Source organism: Saccopteryx leptura, chromosome 1 (genome assembly GCF_036850995.1).
Source record: "Saccopteryx leptura isolate mSacLep1 chromosome 1, mSacLep1_pri_phased_curated, whole genome shotgun sequence".
Lineage (NCBI taxonomy): Eukaryota > Metazoa > Chordata > Mammalia > Chiroptera > Emballonuridae > Saccopteryx > Saccopteryx leptura.
In genome coordinates, this window is record NC_089503.1 from 125,373,999 (window position 1) to 125,396,868 (window position 22,870).

The 22,870-nt window shown below is 47.8% G+C and overlaps 1 protein-coding gene across 1 annotated transcript in view; it reads left to right on the forward strand.

Annotated features, from left to right (window-relative positions):
- DAP (death associated protein) overlaps positions 1-16,706 on the forward strand; it is a 55,042-nt gene extending 38,336 nt beyond the window's left edge. Inside the window, exons 3-4 of the mRNA XM_066374495.1 lie at positions 13,341-13,383; positions 14,738-16,706. Coding sequence (XP_066230592.1) covers positions 13,341-13,383; positions 14,738-14,851 — 157 coding nt within the window. The 3' untranslated portion in view covers positions 14,852-16,706. The remainder of the gene's footprint in view (positions 1-13,340; positions 13,384-14,737) is intronic.
- Positions 16,707-22,870: the final 6,164 nt, after the last annotated feature.

A 22,870-nucleotide genomic window follows, 5' to 3' on the forward strand; every position in this document is an offset into this window, starting at 1 on the left:
AGTTCTTTTAAGGCAGTGTTCCCATTCCACCTCTGCCTGCCTCTCTGGAACAAGCTGCACAGATGCAAAAGATTTTTATCTGGGTGCTCCGCTCATGTATCTCCTATGAATACCGCTCTCTTGGTTTCCAAGGGAAGAACCCTAGCAAAGGGGGACCACGCATCCACATGCCCCGGCAGACTCCCTGCCCCGCCCCTTTCCAGGTTTCCTCCTGGTGACCTTTCCTTAGGGTCCTTCCTTCTGGTCTCCAGTGTAACAGCTCAGACATCAGCTGCTTTAACCCAGGGGATGGGACAGTGCAAGCACAGGAAATTGACACCTACTCCTCAGAGTAGGGGCCACACGGTGTGCATTTTCTGGAATAGTTCTAGTTTCAAATATTCTCTTCCCTTGCCCACACAAGGACTTCTGTTTTGCAAGCAATGTGTTCTGTTCTGGATAACAACATGCAGAACAATAGGGCTCTCTTATCTATAGCATGTGGCCCAGAGAAGGAAAGGTGCTGGGTCCGTTAGTGAGGATGTCAAGTCCTTCTGGAGTCCCGAACCTCCCTGTGGAGCCTAGCGCCCTCGTGCACATAGGCTTCAGGGAGGCATTCCCTTCTGCGTTGGTCACACCGGGCCTCCGATACCCAGCCCTGTGGCCGGCACCCATGGTTGCTCAGTAAATATTTTTTCACCGCACAAGCACAGGCACAGTGTTGATGTGCAGGGATCCACATGCGGACATGCATGCCCCAGGCATTCGTGCAGCCCTGGATCTCAGCTGTGCCAGGCCAAGCTCCCCAACAGATAGAATCAACCCTTCAACCAAGATTCTTTCTTCTTCCCAATCTAACAGAACTCCGATCCCTGCAGGGCCAGCAGGTGTGAGCAGGAATGCCAACCTTAGCTGGCATTCTAAGTTGTTTACCTGTGTGGTGGTGCCTCCCTGCTGTCATTTACCCCGGAGGTGTTCCTACTGCCCTGAGGTGTGGCCACGATGTTCTTACACTTCCCACCACGCTCAGGATAGATGGGCCTTAGCCGCCGACCTACTTGCTCACCCACCATAGAAGAAGGGAGGCTCTCGTGTGGAGATTCATTCACACATGCCATCACAAAGTGAGAATTACAAAATATCAGTTTTCCTTTTATTTTTTCCAACATTAAGTTTATATTTAGCCCTGTCACCCCTCAAAGCATGTCGTGTCCAGCCTGCTGAGAGATCAGCCCAGGATGTCTCATCCTGGTCACCTCCTTTTGGCTGTAGCCATGGCCCGTCTCTCCCGGTGCACCGGGGCTTGGTAGGGAACCTCAGGTCGCTGCTTGTTCAGTCCTCCCCCAGAGCCCTGGCGAGGCCCACATGTGGTCCTCAACTGTTGCCTCAGGTACAGATTGAAGCCGTCCTCCAGAAGCAAGGATATGCTTCTCTGCTCTCATTTTCATAAGCGTGATGACTGTCACCCAGTGAATGTGGTTGTGGCCTGCATAAATCTGCTACAATTTACACGCTAATCTCCCAGAATTCTCTCCTTGAGTCATGCCTCATGTGTGCAGTGTGTCTAACACATGGAGTTCAGTTATCTTTCTCCAAGTCTGTGAGCTCCAGAGAGGTGATTAGCTCATCATCTCTGATAAGGACACTGAGGTTCAGAGTCCAACTCCAGTGCGCGTGGCCACTGGTCCTCAAAGTGCATGTTTTGTCTGTGGCCCCATGAAGCGGCCTCTCTGCCATTGATTTGTCTGCCTGGCTTTTTTAAATCAGATTATCTGTTATTAAAAGATTATCTGGCTATCCCCTAAGGAAGCAGCCGCCCAAGGGGACATGTGGCAGGAAAGAGTGGTAGGGAGAGGGTGTGGCGTCTAGAGCAGCCGGGTTGGGTGTTGGCGTCAGCCCTTGCTCCTCTGTGCCAAGGTCAGAGAGAGCCTTGGGTTCTCCACGCGATGTCCAGAGCAGCCCTGGGCGGGGGCGCATTCCTGGCGGAGCACCTCCCATGGCAGTCCTTCCTGCCAACAAGGACACGCTCGGTTTCCTTGTGGCTGCCGCAAACACTGGCCATGTTGAAACAGAGACAGTTTGTTTCTGCTTTCCATTATAGTTTCTGGCAACCTTCCTTGGCCTCTGGGACCAGCTTGCTTCCCCCAGTCCCTAACCCAGAACCCTGTATAGTGGGTGACTCCCAGGTGCTTGTTTTTGTACAGGAGGAAGTAGGTAACAGTGACGAGAAGTCGAGACAAGTGTCCTTACAGCCACGGAATAGGCAGAACACATGAGGCCCTCCAGATGTAACTAAATGCTTCCTAATGTTGAGCCATGCCTGCCACTTAATAGCTATCACTATATGGTAAATAAATGAAACCAACTAATATATAACCCTGGGGCCCTGAGTATAAATGTACCCAAAAGTAACCTGGTCACTGGAGAAGACTGTAGCATCTAACCATGCAATAGTCATTGCATGAAGACTATAATCAGTGTTCAGAGAGCCCGTCTATACACTATCCTGTTGTGTTCCCATGCTATTCGAATATTCTGAAGTGCTTGTTCTAAATATGTGGGTGGGATGGGGGCTCTTGGGTTGAACAGAAGTCATCCTGCTTCACTAGCTGGTTTAAAAAGTAAGCAGAATTGGCAGTGGGTTTGGTTTTCTACATACTTGACTTGGCTTCTCTTCTTCTGTTAGTTCCCAAAAGGGCGTGAGGGCCTGTGGTGATCGGAGGAGGGTCCACAGAGCCAGGCAGCAGCTGAATTAACAAATCTGGAGACCACTGAAGAGGACAGCTTGCTGGTCTGCCTGGCTGTCTGAGGAGGGACTGTGGCTGTCAGCTCCCCACATCCCTCCCTGCCATGAGTTGGGAGGGTGGATTAAGAATACAATTACTGGTGAATCCAGCAATAGAGAAATCCAGAAGCTCTTGTCAATCATTTCAAGTACTTGACTTTAACCTAAGCTGTGTTTAGTCCTCACAGGACTTTTGCTAGATGCAAGGCTCCCTAAGAGAGACCCTGCAGCAAGTCCTCGAGAACAAATTAAATCTGGCGCCTCTCCTCTTCTGTTGCTGGGTTCTCCACAAACCCAGCCAAGGACATTTGGTCCCGTTTAAGGTCAGCTACCTGGACTTCCAGAGATAGAAGTGGGCCCAGACCAGATAAGTTTTTGGTGTCTGTAATTTGATTTGGTATCAGCATGTACTTCTTTGTGATAGGAATTCTATTAGCAGTTCTCTTGTCAGATTTTTTTTCTACTTACACAATCATTTTTCTTTTTTAAAGCTGTAATACATGTCCTCTAGAAAATACGTACTTTGTGCTTTGAACCATGGACACCCTTCTCCCCAAAATCATCCCGTTGTAAGACAGGATCCTTGACCCTGAAGACGGCCAACTAGCTCTGGTTTCACAACATAGATAATAAATACTATGCTTTTCTAGCACCTGGCTGATCAGCACTAACTATTCACTGGCACTTTCTTATAATTGAAACTCAAAAGGAAGAAGCTAAAACAAATGTGTTCAGAATCAAAGATGGGATACTTTTAAATATAAATGTTACTTAATGAAATGAAGCAACATTTAGGATTTCTAATACATACATGATAGTTACACAGATTGTCTGATAATTACACACAGTGTTATCCTGCTCTGTGGGAGAACGGAGGGTTTCCCTGCTATAAGGAGCTGCCAGTGAACAGGCGTTTCCTAGGCAGAACCTGGGTGCCTCTGTGTGTCACCCAGTACTGCCTGATGACCCTGTGCAGAGCTGGCCCCCCTACCGCCAGAGGCTTCCAACAGGGTAGCTCTGTTGCTGAGCAGCAGGCAGGATGATTTTGTTTTTGTTTTTGTTCCAGCATCTTCTGCATTGCCATATGGTAAAACACACACACACACTTAATTTTTTTTTTTTTAATTTTAAAGCTTAGCCCTTACCTGTAATGATAATTAATCTACATTCTTTCTAAGAGGTTCTTTTCTGGAATAATTAGCTACATAAAGGAAGTCATTGATTTCCTTGCCCTACACAGTTTGCTGGGAGTGGGGTGGACATGGGTTCAAATCCTTGGCACTGGGTCGCCCTTTTCTCTGCAGTGCCTGCGACCCCTGCCCCACGGTGCCATGTGGTGTCAGAGCAGGAGTGATGGCAGAAGGTAGACACCCTCGGAGAAGCTCTCAAAGCCCTAGGATTCTTTAGTCTTTTTTTAAAAAAAGAAAAGAATTCTTAAATTATACTTTAGAAGACAAAATAGCAACTTCTGCACTGTGCTCCCATAGGCAGTTCAGTACTTAGTACAACTAAATGTGACTTTGTCAGTGGAGGGAGTATTCTAAGCACACTGCATACTGTTTAGTTTCAGTAAACTCCCAACTGTGCTATGAAATAGAAATTGTTCCCATTTTACAGATGGACACTGAGGCTTGGTGAGGCCACTCGTCCAAACTGAGATTTGAACCCAGAGTCATTTGTCTCCAGAGCTCAGTGCTCAGATGCTCCGTTACATGGCTGTCCTCTGTGCAGCAGAATGAGGTGCCTTCTCCACACCGTGCAGGTGCCCAGCTCACCGCACACTGGCTGGGAGCGTGGCCTGGGGTTTCTCATCGGGTACGGTGACCACTCTGCACTGTGATGAATGTAGATACTCTCCTTGGCCCAGAACAATTCCTATGTGTTATATCCTTACGGTGCAAGCCAAGTAATTAGAATACTTGCTGTATTTATCTTCTTTGCACCCAGGAAAGGAGGGCAACCCAGTAAGGACAAAGGGAAGAAGAAGCAGGGACAAGCCATAAGTCACATGATGAGATCTTCCCTGGAGTAGACGGGAGCAAGCCTAGAGTCGCCTCTGGAGATGTGTCTAGGAGGAAGACAGAGATGCCCAGGCCCTGGTAGAGTAGGCAGCAGCTCTCACCCCCGTTCCAAGCGTCTGTGGAACTCCTCGTTACCGTGGGAGCCACGCTCAGCCTCCCTGCACATCCAGTGCTTGGGCGCCGGCCTTCTCTACCTAAACAAGCAGGGGAGTGAAGTGTTGACGTCTGAATCAGCAGTAGTCTGATCTCTGGGGGCGGAATGCCATCTAGAGAACAGTCTTTTTAGAAGTCCCAAAGTAGAGCATCCTATCACATGGAGCCCTGGAGCCCCACTCATCTTTGGAACATGCTCTGAACAGCCTGCACTAAGGTGTCCCAACGTCACGGCGCCCTCAGAGCAGTAGGTCTGAACGAGGGCGTAGAGACAGCCGTTGCTGACCCTGAACGACCAAGGTTCAGTCCTCTTGGTACCAGACCAGTGTGAGCACGAGCTCAGATGTTCTCCCCCAGAAGAGCACCTCTGTTTGTGCCCTTTAAAATTCATATTATAAACTCCGTGTACCAACTCTAGAAGGAATTGGGGTCCCAATGATCTTTTCTCGGATTTAGAATGTAAGGCACTCAAGTTGTGTTTTATTTACCTTTAGTCAGAATCACTTGGCACTTACATATTTCTTAGGGAAAAGGTCACATGCTGTCCTAAGGTGCCAAGAGCCCCTGTCCACAGAGGACATCAGCTCTCAGTGGTGCGCAGCATGGCCGAAGCCGGGCAAAGCTTGGCAGCCTGCGAGCCACCAGCTAAAAGGACCGGCAGCGCCATCTTGTGGGAAAACTCTTAGCTTCTGAAATCCGCTGAGGAAGAGAAACAACCTTGACTATCATCAGAGGTTGAAGGATGACATTGCAAAGAAGTGTCTGGATGCAGTCAAGTGAGATGTTCCCCTCTGGTCACCAGCCACACTAATTATTATTTTGGTGTCTAGAAAATGAATAACCCAACTAAATGAACACCAAGCCAGAAAGCTATTTCAAGAACTAAAATGGCTAGAAAGGATCTGTTTTTCATCTACTTACTAGAAAATGTATTTAAAATCACCCCGGGTGGGAAAATATTTTTCTGTGAATTCCATGAAAACACAAAGCCACAGGTTTAGAGCCAAGTCAGAAAACTAGTAGGAGAATCTGCTTCTGGGTCGCCATGAGGGTCCCGTCCTTTCACAGGGAGGGTTGGCAAGAGGACAGCTCTTCCCAGGCATTCGTGAGCATGGCCATGCCCCAGGCCATCACCCCCGTCATTGTCAGAGAAAAGACTCCTCGAGACCTCACTGGCTTTGTGGTAACAGAAGCAAATTAAATCACACCCCTTCCTTTCATGCCTGTGCCCCAGCCTTGTGTCCCTCTCCCTGTCACACTGTGTGTACACGTGCGTGTACATGCACACACACGGCTCTCAGCTTAAACGTCACCTTTGCGGGGTCCGCGTTGACTCCCCTCAATGTGGTAAGCCCCCAAGTATGTTTTAGCAGAGAACCCTGCTTGTTCCTTTCTGGCACCAATCCCCATTTAAAATTTTACACCTCGACACCCTGACCCCCACCCTGACGTGAGCTCACTGAGGGCGACATCTCTGCTGCTCCTCTCTGGCTACAGGAGGGGCTCGGTCAGCAGTGTCCAGCCCTGCGGCACAGGAAAGCCCTTCACGTCAGCCCGTCAGTGGGGGGTGCACGGTGTTTCCATTGGTGGGACTGGATTTGGGGGAATGGGCGTGCTTCCGTCCCCTTGTGGCCATGTGGACTGGGAGCAGCGCGGTGCCCCTAGTGAGTAGACAGCAGATTATGGGGGTGCTTCTCTCATTGGGCGTCAGGAGAAACAGGCCTCTTCTCACAGAACTGTGAGCTGCTGGTTAGAAAATGAAATCCAGACTCTGACCCAGCTCCCTGGGCCTGGGTGTATATGTGAGAGCTACTCCGTGACTCACAGGCACTTGGACTTGTAGGGAGATTTTTAGGGGAAAGTCCCTTTCTGAGCACTTACGTGCTTTCTTACCAGGAGGAGAGGCAGTGTCACGTGATGACCACCTCTCAGGTCCCAATGTAGCCTTTCCTGGATGACTCAGGGCTACTGATGACCGCATGGGAGGAAGCTGGACTAACCAAGGTCAATAGACGGCTCAGAGCCAGCAGGGAACGTCGCATTGCTGGGGCCCTGCACTGACAGCCCGGACCCTGAAGTCTTAGGACACACACACAAAGTGTCAAGTACTATAATCTCAGTAATCTTCCTATTGATTACATGTTGGACTGGTAGTGTTTTAGATATACTGAGTTGAATGAAATATATTGACATGTATTTCAATAATTGCCGTTTTAGAGTTCAGGGGAGTTTTATAAATATAAATATAAATTCTGGTGCCACCCTCTTCTCCACCCCAGGTTCCTGGGGCTGGGCCCCAGTTTCCCGGCCCCAGTCCCAAACACTTATCTTTAACAATAAAGTTCTCTATTTGGGGGGGGGATATATATATATATATATATAAATTCTGTTTCTCAGCCCTGAGCCTTCCATTTAAAGATGAGCTTGTCAAACTGGTCCCGAGGGCATCTGCGTCCCCAAGGGTCACGCACTCACGAAGCATTTTCTGGTATTTTAATCCTACCTATCTGGGATGCCATAGTAAAGCGTAAACTTTATCCATCAAGGAAATTTGTAAAATAAGTAATAGGAAACTTTTGTTCAGGACAGATGGCCTGGTAAGACTTTGACGTGGCCCTTCACAGGTGAGCTCTGGAAACTTACGTGCATCAAACCCCCTGGGCTGCTCAGGCCAGCTGTGATGAAGCTGCAGTTCCCGCTGACATCTACGAATTGTTACTCGAGCTCTGATCCCCAGTAACTCCACCTCACTTGTAGTTCCTTTCATTTTAAATGAGTGTGGTTTTTAAAAACTGGAGAGGCCTGAGGATGTGGGGAGGGCAGGAGTGATATTTTCCACTGCCTCTGCTTCCCGAGAGAAGGCAATGTTGCATCTCCAAAACAACAGCTGTCAGAATGATGTTCATCAGATTAAATAAATCCTCAAAGCCGTGATCACAGGCTCTAGAATCTTGGAAATGTAGGTTATGCTTTGCATGGAACCGTAATGGAATTTAAAAGACGCATGTTTTTGCAAACATACACTCTTCACCGGGGTTTCTCGTTTGTGAATTTTGGTTTTAAGTTGCCATAGTTCAAGGAGTTTAGAAAGAGTTGTTACTGTATAAATGTAATAAACAAACATTTGCCAATTTGTGATGCTATTAATTACAGATGGAAAAAGGCAGTGAGCTCAGGGCCCTTTGCCCAAGCCTGACGGCAGCCTGTGTGGCAGCAGACGCTTCGCCAGAGGACCAGCCGTGTGAAACGGGTCGCTGTGGATACCACACAAGAGGCCAGCCTCCTGTCTTTCACAGGTGGCTGCCCTATGTCCTTACCATCAATTGATTATGGTCTTTTCAGTTTTAGAAGAGAGAAGACTTTTTTTTTTTTTTTTGGTGGGTGGTGCTTTGTATCATAAAGACCTTGAATGAATGATCAATATGGATTGATATTCATTATTTCTTGATGCAAAGAAGCTTATTCTTCAAATTACTTGCTAAATCAAGACCTCAGTGAAATACCTCTTCACACGCATTAGGGTGACTGTTATCCAAAACAACAAACAAACAATAACAAGTGTTGGTGAGGATATGAGACATTGGAACTCTTGTGCGTTGCTGAAATGGTGGAACTGCCGTGGAAATCAGTATGGCAGCTCCTCAGATTAAACACAGAATTAACTAACATGTTGCCCAGAAAATCCCCTTCTGAGAGTCCATATGGAAGAATTGAAAGCAGGGTCTCAAACAGATACTGGTATATTCATGTTCGTAGCATCATTAGTCACAATAGTCCAAAAAGCGGAAACAAGTCAAGTACCCATGAACAGATAAATGGATAAACAAAACGTGGTCTATTCATACAATGCAATGTTACTCAGCCTTTAAAAAGAACAAAGAAATTCTGACATATGCTACAACCTGGATGAACCTTGAAGACATTATGCTCCGTGAAATAAGCCAGACGCAAAAGGACAGCCATTGTATGATTCCACTTACGTGAGGTACTAGACTCGTTGAATTCTCGGCACAGAAAGCAGAACAGTAGTTACCAGGGTTTAAGGGAAGAGAGAATGAGAAGTCACTCTTTACCAGATAGAGTTTCTGTTAAGGATGATGAAAAGTTCTGGAAATGGCCTATGGTGATGACTGTATAACAGTGTGAATGTACTCCATGGCACTGAGTTGTACAATTAAAAATGACTTAAAAGGCAAGTACCTACCATATGATTTCATTTATAAGTGGAATCTAATGAACAAAATAAACTAACAAACAAAATAGAAACAGACTCATCAACACCGAGAACAGACTGACAGCTGTCAGAGGGGAGGGGGTCTGAGTCTGGGTGAAAAGGGGAAGGGATTGAGCAAAGGAAAAAACTCAAAGGGACAGACAACAGTGTGATGATTAACAGAGGAAGGGGTGGGGGAGGTCAGGGAGGGTGATGGAGGGGTAAATAGTGATGGGAGAAGACTTGGGGCGATGAACGCAGTTCAATGTACAGGTGATGTATTATAGAACTGTGCACCTGAAAACTATACTTTCATTAACCAGTGTCACCCCAATAAATTCAATTTTTAAAATGGCTTAAGAGGTAAATTTATTTTTAAAAATGTTAATGAGTTGCTGAGCTAGCTGGGGTTTTAAAGCCAGCTTGGAAGGGAGGAGAGACTTGCACTCCGTAGGAAGGTCGTTTACCAGAGCTAGCACAGGCTGGGTCGCCCTGCCTGGTAAGACTTCGCATGCACAGCGCGATTCTTGGATGTTTAAACAAAAAGCAAAAAAACACTGTACTCTTGCAGCAAGAACCTCTCCCTCACATGCTGGATCTCTTGGTTTTTTCCTTGACTCTGAGTTCAGCAGGCTTTGCTCTGATACGCTGTCCCTTGATGAGCAGAACCCAAAGAGCCCTCTAAACCAGGGGTCCCCAAACTACGGCCCGTGGGCTGCATGTGGCCCCTGAGGCCATTTATCCGGCCCCCGCTGCACTTCCAGAAGGGGCACCTCTTTCATTGGTGGTCAGTGGTCAGCAAAGCGCGGCATCACTCACATACAGTACTACTTCCGGTGACATGGGACGCACGCGTCACGGCTCCGGAAGCACGTCATATCACTTGTTACGGCTAGCAGTGACAAATATGGAACTGGACATTGACCATCTCATTAGCCAAAAGCAGGCCCATAGTTCCCATTGAAATACTGGTCAGTTTGTTGATTTAAATTCACTTGTTCTTTATTTTAAATATTGTATTTGTTCCCGTTTTGTTTTTTTACTTTAAAATAAGATATGTGCAGTGTGCATAGGGATTTGTTCATAGTTTTTTATAGTCCGGCCCTCCAACGGTCTGAGGGACAGTGAACTGGCCCCCTGTGTAAAAAGTTTGGGGACCCCTCCTCTAAACTCAACAAGATGAGTCGGGGTGTCTGTAAGATGGAGTTAGCGAGGAGAATCATCTTCATGCGTGCGTGGACCCTTAGGTCTGCCTCCAGCCTCTGACTCCCTGTAGGGAGTGAGCTGGGTCTTGGTGGGGGGTGTCTCCTTTAGTCCCAAAGTCCAGAGTGTCCATAGCCATTCAGCAGTCATGCTGTGACAGTCTCATTTGAGGGGAGATGTTAAAGTGGGTGCCAGGAAAATAAAAACCATCCCTGCCACTGGGCATCAGACAGTAGAAGTGAGGCTACAGCTTCCACTTGTATTTTCTGATGTTTGGGCCGGAGCACGGTCACTATGCCTCTTATAACCATTCACATGTGCATTTCCCAAAATGTACTCAAGTCAAGACCTAGAATCCACCTTTGTCATGTTTAACACAGGAGACAGCCAGGGCCAGAGTGTGAAGGGTCACCTGTGTAGCACAGTGGGGCCAAGGAGGCCAGCAGGTGGAAGTGTGGGACCCTGTGATGAGGCTCTGAGTTCCAGAGACCCTTTCTCCACACACGGGAACGGGTGCCGAACACAGACCACTGGAGTGACCACTGCAGGCGGGCATCTGCCTGCTACAGCCACCTCCTCAAAGCATAATCCGCTGATTCAGTTAGTCTTTTTTATTTTTTACTGCTGCTGCTGCAGCTTTTTTCTTCATTTCTTTTTTTTTATTTAGAAATTAAATTTAATGGGGTGACATTGATCAATAAGAGTACATAGGTTTCAGGTAAACATCTCTATAGCATTTGAACTGTTGGTTGCATTGTGTACCCATCACCCAAAGTCAAATCATTTTCCATCATCCTATATTTGTCCCTCTTTTTCTATAGTTCAGTTCTGTTCAGAAATATTACTATGTGTAATACACATAGTAACATAGAATTAGAAGGGATTTTAACTTTTTTTTTTTTGCTTGTCTGCTTTTTAACAAAGTATTGAATGTATAAATGTGTAGAAAGAGGATATATGTATTTATGTATGTATGTATGTATGTGGATATATGCACATGTATAAAGTGATACAAGCTTCCTCGCCACCCTTTGGAGCTCACTGTGGTAGAGGAGCTAATCTCCTTAATTGTGTATCTCTTCTGACTAGATTCACTCTCTGTGGGTGACTTTCTCATCAGATTCTTTCTGGGGGGTTGCGATGAGGGACAGAGGGAGTGTTTCTGCCTCTGCCTTCAGAGCCTTGACCTGGGTTCTAAAGCCAGTGAAAAGTAGAAATGATGGAAGCAGCCATGTGCCGGTCAGGCCTTGTGGGAAGGTGATGCTGTATAATTAGTTATCAAAACAAAACTTTCAGGCTCCTCCTAGATTTTTAAAGGAACATTCAACAGTTAAGAAACGTTTGTGCTACCATTTCCATATTTCTTTCCAAAACACCTATGAAATGTGAGAATCAGAGCATAGCTCCCTCACCTGGGACGTGAGCCCATGGCCACGAAGGCCCTGGCGGTCCCCCTGTGGGTGGCACGGAGCAGTCACAAGTCCTCACACTACAGAGGGCTGTACACTCGAGCTAAGCTCACTCTTCTCTGCTCGGCTATTGATCCTGTGGCCAAATCATATTTGTGAAAAGGGGGGGAAAGTCCAAGTCAGTTAACCCCATAACAAAAGCTAAATAAAACCAGTCATGTGGGGATATTTCTGTGCTGCTCAGTAAAACCTGAAGTCTCTTAATCTCATGGAGCAACAGAAATTACTTGGGGGAATTTAGGGTGTTTGTGCTAAACTCTTTGGGTTTTAAGCAGCGAACTTTCTGAACACAGGTCTTTTGCCTGCAGCACCGCAAAGATGCAAAATGAGCGACAAGCAGTTTCCTTCAAAGGACCCAGCAGCAGAGCTGGTGGGAGGCAAGCCAGGCAGTGCATGGATGGATTCCGCTGTCTGCCCAGCAAGTCCAGCCTTGAACCAATCTGTCCACCTTCTCGAGCTGCCCCTTCACACCCTCCCTGCTGGACTGGCCTTGCAGGCAGCACCTATCGCCCCCAGGTCTCCGTGCCTCACTCAGGCCATCTGTGCGCACCTGTGTGCCACCTGGAGCTGTGCTCCGGTATCTTAGAACTCTGACGTGTGCAGCCATGTAAAACTGCGTAGAAGAGCATGTAATCATACGGAAGTTTGCTCACTGTATCCTAAGTACAGAAAGCAGGTTACAAAAACAGTATGACTCTTTTTACAAGAAAAAAAAACACAAAAGAAATTTAGTAAGAAAACAAGTGTCTACCTATCCATATAAAGACTGGAAGGATAGCCACTTGTTAGCAGCAATTATCTGCATGTGGCGTGATCACAGGTGATCCTAACATGTTCTGGTTTGTCTGCTTCTCAACAATGTACATGTATTATTTCAGTCCTGTAACCCACCCCCTCAGTTTTGGTGACACTAGGCGAGCTCAGTATGATATAAGATGTTAAAAATGACAAATGCTTCAGAAGGCCCTTACATTTCTACTCCTTGGGGTCCCACGGAAGCCAGGAGCTTTGCATTAACTCAGGGATCGCACCCGTTAGAAGCTGCTGGGGGCCATGGCTCCAGGAGGACTGTGGAAGGGATCCCTCAGCCTACAGGACAAGGAGCTTCTTAGTTAGGGTCTCCACATTTGTCCGGTTGGACCCTGCTTTCCTGCTTCAAGAAGCACCTGTGTCTTCCTGAAACCAAAACCACCGAGCTTGCCCATAGTTACAAATTGAGGACAAACCAAAGAACAACAACAACAACAAAAAAGTGCTTTCCAGCAACTTACCTGCTGTTTGCTACAATCTGTTTTCCTGCCTCGCCCTTTACCTGACCTCGCCTCAGCCACCTGAGCCCAGCAGCCAGGTGGTGGTCGTAAGGAAATAATACAGAGGAAGGGGTCTGCCTCCTGCTCCCTCCTCAGCCATTGCTTGTTACCCTCCCCTAAAACTAGCCTCACCCACCTTCTCGTCCCCTGCCACGGTCCCCTTTTGTGATGTTCTGCTAAATCGTCTTTTCCCTTCTTGTCTTGCAGTCCGCCTAAACCCACCGTGTTCATCTCCGGAGTTATCGCCCGGGTAAGAGCCTTCATCAAACGGGGCCTCAGCATGTGGTCCTTTAGTTCCTTCTGTTTTCTGTCAGGTCCAGCGGGGCTTTGTCGTCTCCTGTCCATGGAGCGCACGGCGTGGGTGGGAGCCGCTGCCGCTCCTCCCTCCGCTGTCTCCTCCCTTTGAGACTCATTCAGGGGTTACAGTACCACCGGTCATACACTTCTGGGGGACCTGTGAGCTGAGAGTGCTTTTACATTTTTAAATGGTTGGAAAAAATCGAAATAAGAATTGCGTCTTGATGTGTGAAAATGATACGCAATTCGGAGGTCGGTGTCTGTGGCTCGTTTCCATGGCACAGCCACGCCCATCGTATACGCGTTATCTGTGGCTGCTTTCCTGCCGCGGCAGCCGAGCCAGACAGTTCAGTTCAGACAGCGAGCCTGACCCACAAAGCCTAAAATATTTACTATCTGACATATTACGGAAAATGCTCGCCAGCCCCAGGACTAAGCTCATGGGTTTCAGTCGTACCCTTTACGTTTCAAGGGCCGCTCTTCTTGGGAGACCCAGCATTTTGTAACCACATACCTCCCACCAGCCAGCTCCCGTGTTGAGGAGGACACAACTCCATCCACAGATCTGTGGCTCACAGAACATCTGAGCACTTAGCACATGATGTATAAAGACCATGCCATTGCTGGGGACAGCTCACCACAGCTGCCCAGAGATGCTGGGACAGGCAAGTGGCACACCTACTGCATGTGAGAAAATGGCGACACAAGTTTGAGGTCAACCATGGCAAGTTGGCTTAGCCAGAGCAGCGTGGCTCCAGCCTGCCCGCCCCAGCCCCCATCACAGGCACTGTTGGCATGAGGACGTGCTTCCTCCCTGAAAACAGCCAAATGCCTTCTCCGAGACCCAGCACACTGAGTCAGGTACCATCTCACAGTCTGCAGCCCTGCCCCGTGCTTCCTCCACGGCTCACAGCTGTGGCGGCAAATCTGAATTGAAGACCCTGGTTTTGCTTCTGTCCGGCCCCCAGTTCAAAAGATGACAGGAACAGTTCTAGCAGGAGAAAGACACTGAAACACATTTAGTTCGCAGTGAGTCGCATGGTGACCTGACCTCATGGCGTGGGGCAGAGACAGCAAGCATTCTCACATTCTGGGTGGTATGTGGGCCCCTTGCCTCCTCAGCTCCCCAGAGAGCTTCAGGACCCTCACAGCCCCAGGAGACAGGCTCCTATCTGTCCATTGGTCCCCATCCCATCATTCGTGCTGCAGGCACATGGTGGGTGCAGGGTTGGGGCTTTGCTCCTGCAAGAACCCAGCTAGCTCTTCAGTGTTGATGAACCTATGTCCTCCTTCTGTGTCTCTGACAGGGCGACAAAGATTTCCCCCCTGCGGCCGCCCAGGTGGCTCACCAGAAGCCCCACGCCTCCATAGACAAGCATTCTTCCCCGAGAACTCAGCACATCCAGCAGCCCCGCAAGTGACCGGCAAGGACCCAGCTCCCTCCTCAGCCACGCCTGGTGTCCCAACGTTGTTGTTTTCCCTGCAAAGAAGACAAAAACGGCATTTCCTTCAAAACGATTTTCTGTTGGGAAATCTAAGGCAAAGCAAAGCACCCTCCCTTTGCCTTACATTTCCGTATCAAAAGCTAGAAACAGACCTCTTGTTTCCAGGAACCCTGGTTGGTGTCTGAGGGTCCTTGTGCCATTTAGCAGAACTTGCCGAGCCTGAGCAAAGTGAAGTTGTTCAGTTTAGCTTCAGTTCTGTTTCAGCCATTGACTAAAATTGCTGCCTGTGGTCTTGAAAACAAGAGGCACAAATTTGGGAAGATTGGGTTAAGAGCATGCAGAAAGCTCAATCATTTCATGCTTTTCAGTATGAGGACAGTGAAGTATTAACACCTAAGGGGACATAGACATGAGGGTGTTAACTGTGGGTGCACGCTTCAGAAAGGCAGAGAGCAAAGACATAAAACAGACCACAGCAACCCTGAATGTCACTTCCTGTGTGACAAGGGATCCCGGTGCAGAGCGACACCAGCCAGCCACAGGAGAACCAAAGAGAAGCTTGTGTCTCTGAAATGGCTCATTTATTTCAGGAGTCCTCTTGGTGAAAAGGAGAATGTAGGCAGTTTGCCCGAAGGTGGTGCTTCTGGGTTGAGCTCTGCGTGTAGGTCCCAAGTCCAGCGCTGCCTCGCCATCGAGACAGGCTTCTCCAGAGAAATCAAGGTGAACGTGCATCTTTCAGCACTCCCCTCCAGAACTGATTTTGAGTTCTGGAAGTGATCACTGACCAGGTGGGGGAACAGACGTGTAGCTAATTCTGGAGCACTACAGCAAGAGCATAGACTGCACAAAAAGAATTGAGTGCACAGAGAAGCAGATGAAATCCCGCCCTTTGTCTCCCTAGGAAAACATAGGAACACCACATTCCATTTGAGCTAGAAAAACCTGTTTGTCAATCAGTCCAACTGTCCAGAATTCCTTCGGCCTAAGTGCATGGTTGCTTGGGCTCACGTTCCCTTGGGCCCGTCAGATGGTCCCACTTTCTGCACGTGTTTTCTGCCCAGAGCTGCCCTAGACTGCTCTCTGGCTCACAGCTGTGGAGTGCCCTGCTTTTCTGAAAAGCCAAAGGGCTCCTTCTCTCAGACGTTCAGATCTTCAGAGCAGATGCTTTGAGAGGAGGTGTGGCCCCACCTGCCCCGCTGGCTGATGGGCATTTGCTGCAGGCCAGCAGTGTGCTGGGAGCAGCACGCTCAACACCAGCCTCTCAGATGCTGTTATAAAATCCGCAGCTGCCGAAGCCAGACCCACCTCTCAGCCTTCCCCAGGGGAGAAGCACTGCATTCTGAAGGCAATGGTTGGTTTCCTATCCCATTGACTTGCGAAAGCTGTAGCCTAACCTTCAAGGTTGGCGTCACATCTCATGTTTCTTAATCTCTGAGATGTTGCTATACACTGAGTCTGGTTTTGGAAATGCAGGCTTGGTGGGCAGCACTGTCGTGAGGCAGGCACATCGAGTAAGCAAGCAGCTCTCCCTCATCCCCCGGCATCTGGAGCCGGCATCTCAAAACGGACACTGAGAGTAGGCAGTGCTAGGCCAGGCCGTGCCGACCACTGCACCCTGCGCCACAGAAGTTCAGATACGTCATTGATACTAGGTTTTGCAGGCGGGAGCACCGTACTGTTTCCCAAGGTGCATACTTCATGCACTTTTAGCTGCTTCTGGCATGTATCTGGGCTCTGGGTCGTTGAAAGCAACATCGTTTTCTGAATTAGTTTATCAATTGTTAACTTCAAGAATAATACTGATTATAATAAAGCCCCTGCATTTCTTCTTGTGGTTTGTTTTTTCTTATACATCAGAGATTTTTATTTTACATTTTACTGGAGTTGCCAGATGGTTCCTATAGAAATACAAAGTCATGCATGATGGATATTTTCACAAATTTGTTTCCCACACACAAAGTCGCACGCACTATTGGACACGTGGCACCTCGAGTCTAAGCATCTACTTTCAAATGTCCTAAAATGGAAAAGCTTAAGGCAGTTGATTAAAACGTCTTACGTGGGCCAGCAGCCGGGCCTGTGCTAGAAGCCCTCTGGGAACAGACTTAGGAAGGAATTATTAGCAGGAAGCTCAGGGGTAGCTGTGAGCAGCTTTAGACAAAACACCTTTCTCCAAAGGTCTCCTGTGACTTTATAAGTAGAGGACAGAAACAATCACAACTACTCAACCTCAAGATCCAGAATCAGATGACAGATCTGCGTTGGGAGGGACCCCTGAGGTTTTCTCCTGCGGTGCCTCACGGTCAGGTGAGGGTCGGGGCTGGGTTGCCATCTGGCGTGCTGACTCACAGAAGAGCAGAACCGTCTTGCTGCCCCTCCTTGGGCCCAGTTCTTTCACAAGCTGGGTGTGGATCCCTGTGTGTGTGTGTGTGTGTCGGGAGCAAACCTGTGGGATGTGACAGGCCCACCACTGGACCGAGAACCAGCCACAGAGACACGGCACTGAGGCACCTTGAGAGAGGGCAAGGCTGCCAGAGGGTCTGGGTGGGGAGGGGAGACCTGCCAGTCCCAGCAGGTTCTTAATTATTTTTAAAACATCTGCCACCTGCCTCCACGCCTGTGGTATGCACTGCTGCCCTGCAGCTTTCTCCAGCTTCACAGCCACGGTGCTGCTCCCATGCTTCCTCTGCAAACCCAAAGTAAACGCCTTTCCACCAGGACCTGCATCCTGCTGGCCTCCGCAGTATAAAAACTAAAACCAACAGGCAAACACAAAACAGGCATTGCCTCGCTCTCCCAGAGGGTCTACAGCCATTGTTCCTGAAATGCAGAGCGGGTGAGTGGGTGGTGACGGTTAACAGGGAAACTTTGTACTTGGCATTTCCACTGTGATTGTATTATCCAGGGTTCTCCAAGAAAGAGAACCAGTAGAATGTGGATAGCAGGTATGTAGATAGATAGATAGATGATGGATGGATTGATGGATAGTGTTAAAGAATTGTCTCACGTGATTATGGAAGCCGGCAAGTCCACAAGGGTGGGCCAGCAAGCTGAAGACCCAGAAAAGAGCCAGTGTTGCAGTTCAAATCCAAAGACATCTGTTGGCAGCATTCCCTTCTTACTCAGGAATAGGCACGAGGAGAGGTCAGTCTGTGCTCTATTAAAGACCATCAGCTGATTTGATGAGCTCCATCCACATTATAGAGGGCACTGTACTTCATGCACAGTCCATTGGTTTAAATATAAATGTCAACCAAAAAGACCCTCACAGAAACATCCAGAATAATGTTTGACCAAATATCTGGGCACCATGTCCTAGCCAAGTTGACACATGAAATGAACCTTGATCACACAAGTTCATTAGAGTGCATTTTTCTTGAGACCCTCAGAGCATCTGGGATCAGTTTTTACTCTGACTACACGAAATCATCAGCACGTCTCACAACATTTTGTCTAATATTTAACCTCTTCCAAACAGACTCTAAAATTCACTTAAGGGTATTTATAACAAGAAAGTAAATTTTTATCATCCTTCCCTTTAATCCTAAATATTATTATAAATCCAACTGCCATGCTTTTAAAAAAAATCCAATTTGTTAACGGGAAAAGACCCAATTTGATATGATAATCTGGAGGATTTGGAACTCTACCCAGAAGCCTGAATGAGCTTTTTCTATTCCGTTTCAGATTGTCATTCTGTGCTGCCAAGGGTCACCTAAAAAAGAGAGTCCAACTTTTTGTAGCACAAAGGTTCAGTTTCTGTACAAAATGCCAGAACCACTTGTATCATTCTTTAAATAGGGATGGTTTGAGAACATAGAATGTGCTCAGAGTTCTAATGATGGCCTTCATTATTTCTAGAGCAGTGCTTTCCCCCTGGGGCGATGTCAACCCAGAGAACATTTGGCGATATCTGGAGACATCTTTGGTTGTCACAACTGAGGATTGGGGAAGGATGCTAATGGGTAGCCTCTGGTGAGCAGAGGTCAAGGATGCTGCTAAAAATCTTACAATCCGCAGGACAGCCCCCACACAGAATTATCCAGACGAAGAAGTTGGCAGTGCCAATGCTCAGAGACCCTAATGATCCTGTTCTAGAAGTCCATAATTTATAATAATGCAACTAAACGATTAAAAGCCAATTCCCCTTGTGCTGGAATCCTCAAAAATATGTATGTATTTTGGTGGCCAGGATGCTGGAGTGACAGCAGCGAAGAATCTAAAGCTGTATCTGCTTCTCTGTCCCTGGAGCAAAAACTAGCAAATTGCCATGATGCAGATTTGCTCCTGGACGCAGCGGGAATGTCTAAGCAAAGCATGCCTCTGCCTTCGGGGAGACGCGCGGTGGTTCTGCAGCATCAGGGCCATTTCCTCCGTCACCCGTGTGAAGAGGAGCAGAGATAAACGTCCCTCAGTGCCTTCCCCACCACGCTCACCTAGATGGGCACAACAAACATGCAGGCTTTTGTCTCAGCACCTTGGATATTCTCAAAAGATGGTCTAGCAATTCCTTTTCAAACAATTGCAGCCTGTTTTCCAAAATGGACCATATGTGTCTTACACTGATTAACCTCGGGTCTACCCATCGGTGCGGTGGAGTGAAGAGTGAAGGGGAAGTGGGCGCCTCTCCAGAGTGCACAGCTGAGCATGAGGTGGAGGGCAGTGAAACGTGCAGGCAAAGCTTTCCAGCCAGAACATCTGCCTTGCATCCCTGTCTCCCGCGCAGCGCCCTCCCACGGCTTGGTTTCCATCCCAGAGGAGGAATGAACGGCTAGCTGTGAACTCTTGGAGAATGGGGTCTTTTCTTAGACCCTGGCACTTCCTCATCACCCCCACTACCTAGACTGTAGACTTGGGGTACTGACACCCTTTGTGTCCCTCAGACACAAGATGTTCGATGCAGCTTTTGGTTGCAACATGTACAATTAAATGACATCACATGGGACATTAGAACACACACACACACACACTTCAGAGCATGAGACGAACAAAAGTTTGCGAAAGCCACGTGCTTTATCATAAATTTCTTTGTCTTCGGTGCCAGTGGTGCCTCTGCCTTGGTGTGTCAGTTGGCTAGAAACTTTCAGTTTTAGTCACTTCTGAAAAGCACTATTTTGGGGTGCTGTCGCTCATGGGGGAAGTCCTGTGTGACTACAGAAGTCATTTGGTATAAACGAGGCCCACTTTCAGTTAGACTAAGATTCATCCTAATTCTGGTCACCAAAGTGAACACATATCACATGCTGTACCATGCCAGAGCCAGAGAGGAAAGCTCTCTGCCCTCACAGGGCACCAGGGGGAGAAGCCCTCATCCTAACTTGTGCTGCCTCTCAGACAAGTGTCAACTGGGCGTAAGAAGGCAGATTTGGGAATAGAATGGCTCTCTGAACCAAACCAACAATAACCCCTCCTAATGAAAAGCCTAAAAAAACAAAACCTAAGTGTTTGGAGGCACCAGACATCATACTCCATAAAGCATAAGGAAACCCCCTCAAATTACATATAATGTCACATCACATTATAGATTTGACAGAACTAAGATGATGCTAAGCCCGTCAGGCCTGTTAAAATAACTAATTTAATCCCTAATGTATTCCTTGTTTGGGTTTCACAGCTAAAGTTTTTTTTTCCCCTGCCTTATTGCTAATTTTTTTAACCTAATAGGTTATTTAACCATCTTTATAGAGGCTCTTGGCATCGTAAAAGGATTCCCAAAGAAAGTTATCCTAGGGAAAAACAACAAAACCAAAAGGTTATAACTTTGAGGCACAAAACTGTTGCAATGTCTAAGAAAGAGAATTGGCATTAGTTTGATAAAACAGTATTTTCTTCAAGGACAGTTAGATAATCCAAATATAAGACAGTACTATGTGGGCTTTTATTAATGAATACTGTACTTTGTTTAAACTATATAAACTTAACCAGAGTTTCATTATTTTTCATGACTCGCAAAGGGATCAACGTAGATTTCCCACAGGAGTAGATTCTGGACCTAAATCACCATCATCATCATCACCACCGTCACCATCGACATTACGATCACTATCTTCACCACCATCATCATCACCTTCATCACCACCATTATCATTCTCCTCATATGTATTGAGCACTAACTATGTGCCAGTCACTCACAGCAACTCTGTCTGGTGGGCATTGTTATTATTGCTGTTATACCAATGAGGAAACAGGTTCGGTGTGGTAAAATGACTGACTTAATTTACATAGCTAGTAGGTGGCAAAAGTAAGACAGATCTGACACCAAGTTTTATGCTTTCCACCACCAATTTTAAAGAGCAGAACACTCCATTGTCATTTTGACACTCAATTCATCCCCCATCCATCTAATTCCCATCCTTACTCTCTGACCACCCAGGCCATCTTTGGTATTCTCTTTCAAAAAGCTCAGATAGTTCTCTGCCTACACAGGTGCCCTTAATCAACAGAAGTTATCCCAGATGGCAGTAAAGCCCCAAAAGACGGAGGAAGAAAAAAGTCCTCTGGTCACCAAGCATCTAGATTGGAGCTTCAGATATGTTTAGGTCCTGAGCTTACATAATGTAGCCCCATAAAACCTCTGAACACCGATGCTCAAGTGAGCTTCCCTGATTGGCAATACTCCATACATATTGTCGCACGTCGATGGCAGGATGGTAATAAATCCTCAGGACAATGGAAGCTTCACATTTGGCACTGTCCTAGATTCTGCCCCCTGCATCCTTTCCTTTGGCTGACCTTAATACATATCTTTTCCCTGTAACATATGAGTAAGGTAGCTTTCCATGAGTTCTGCAAGTCCTTCTAGAGAATTATTGAACCTGGCTATAGTTCTGGAAATCCACACTCCCCAAACTTGCAGGTGCTGTCAGAAGCAAGGACAGTCTTGGGAACTCTGCCCTCATACCTCCCGGTCCAGCCAACTCTCCCAGTTGCACCCACAGTCCTGTTGGGAGACCAACAGAAGGACTCAGGCATCAAATGATCACTGGGGCCACCTTGGCCCCCAGCTTTTTATGGAGCTGCCTCTGACCTAAAGCCCTTCTCTCAGGGGAGCAGATGTGCCCTGAATCAGGAGGTCGTCACTCTCTGTGCTTGGCCTAGAAAGATACCCCAATAAACCCCCTGTGCACTCTTTAGTTGGTCAAGGCTGCAGGTGAGCCACGGGTCATGGTGGCACCGGAGGAGCGTGCCATGTGAATTTCTCACCCTGATTTTCTGAAGCACCCTGTGTCCATAACTTCTTTAAGAAAACAGTATAATTTTTATGTGCTTATCGTAGAGAAAAATCAAAGGAATTAAACACTTTGTTGCTTGTATTCTCAATTTCTTGAGGCAGTGCCACGCTCCCCCTTGCTGAGGTCCAACACTGAGAATGCCAGCCTGGGTCAGGGTCCAGGACTACTGGGCCGTGGTGCTCAGATGGCAGTTTCAGTGTCACAGGGCTGAGACTCAAGGTTCTCACTGCTTCATGGGAGGTCCGCTTTCTGTCTTTGCTTGATTTTCTAAGTTCTAAGTATCTGGATGGCCGGAGAACAGGCTGGCAGCTACTGTCCACCTCTCCCAGGTCCCCCTCTGAGAACAGGCCTCTTTGCCAGGCTCCACTCTAGACTCTGAGGAGAGATGGTGGACTTCTCCTAGGGACAGTCCTTCTTCCTCATCGTGGTTGGAAAGAGCGGGACCCAGTCAGTCTGGGATGTGGCTGCTGGCATCGAGGACACCATGCAGCTCAGCCAAACACAGATGACAGAGTCCAGTGGACTAGGACGGCATTGCAGGCCTGGGCCAGGAGCAGGGACACCTCTGCACCTGCCGGGAGACGCTGCGTGGGCCACGGCGCTCTCAGGGCCAGGGCGCTCTCAGGGCCAGGGCTCACACAGGACCTGAGGCTGCATGGCTCTGCCTGATTCTCCCTGAGGGAAGACTTCCTAGTGAAGGATGTTAGAGCTCAGGAGGCCTTTGGAACACGCATCTGCCCTCATCCCACTGTGGGCTGTGTTG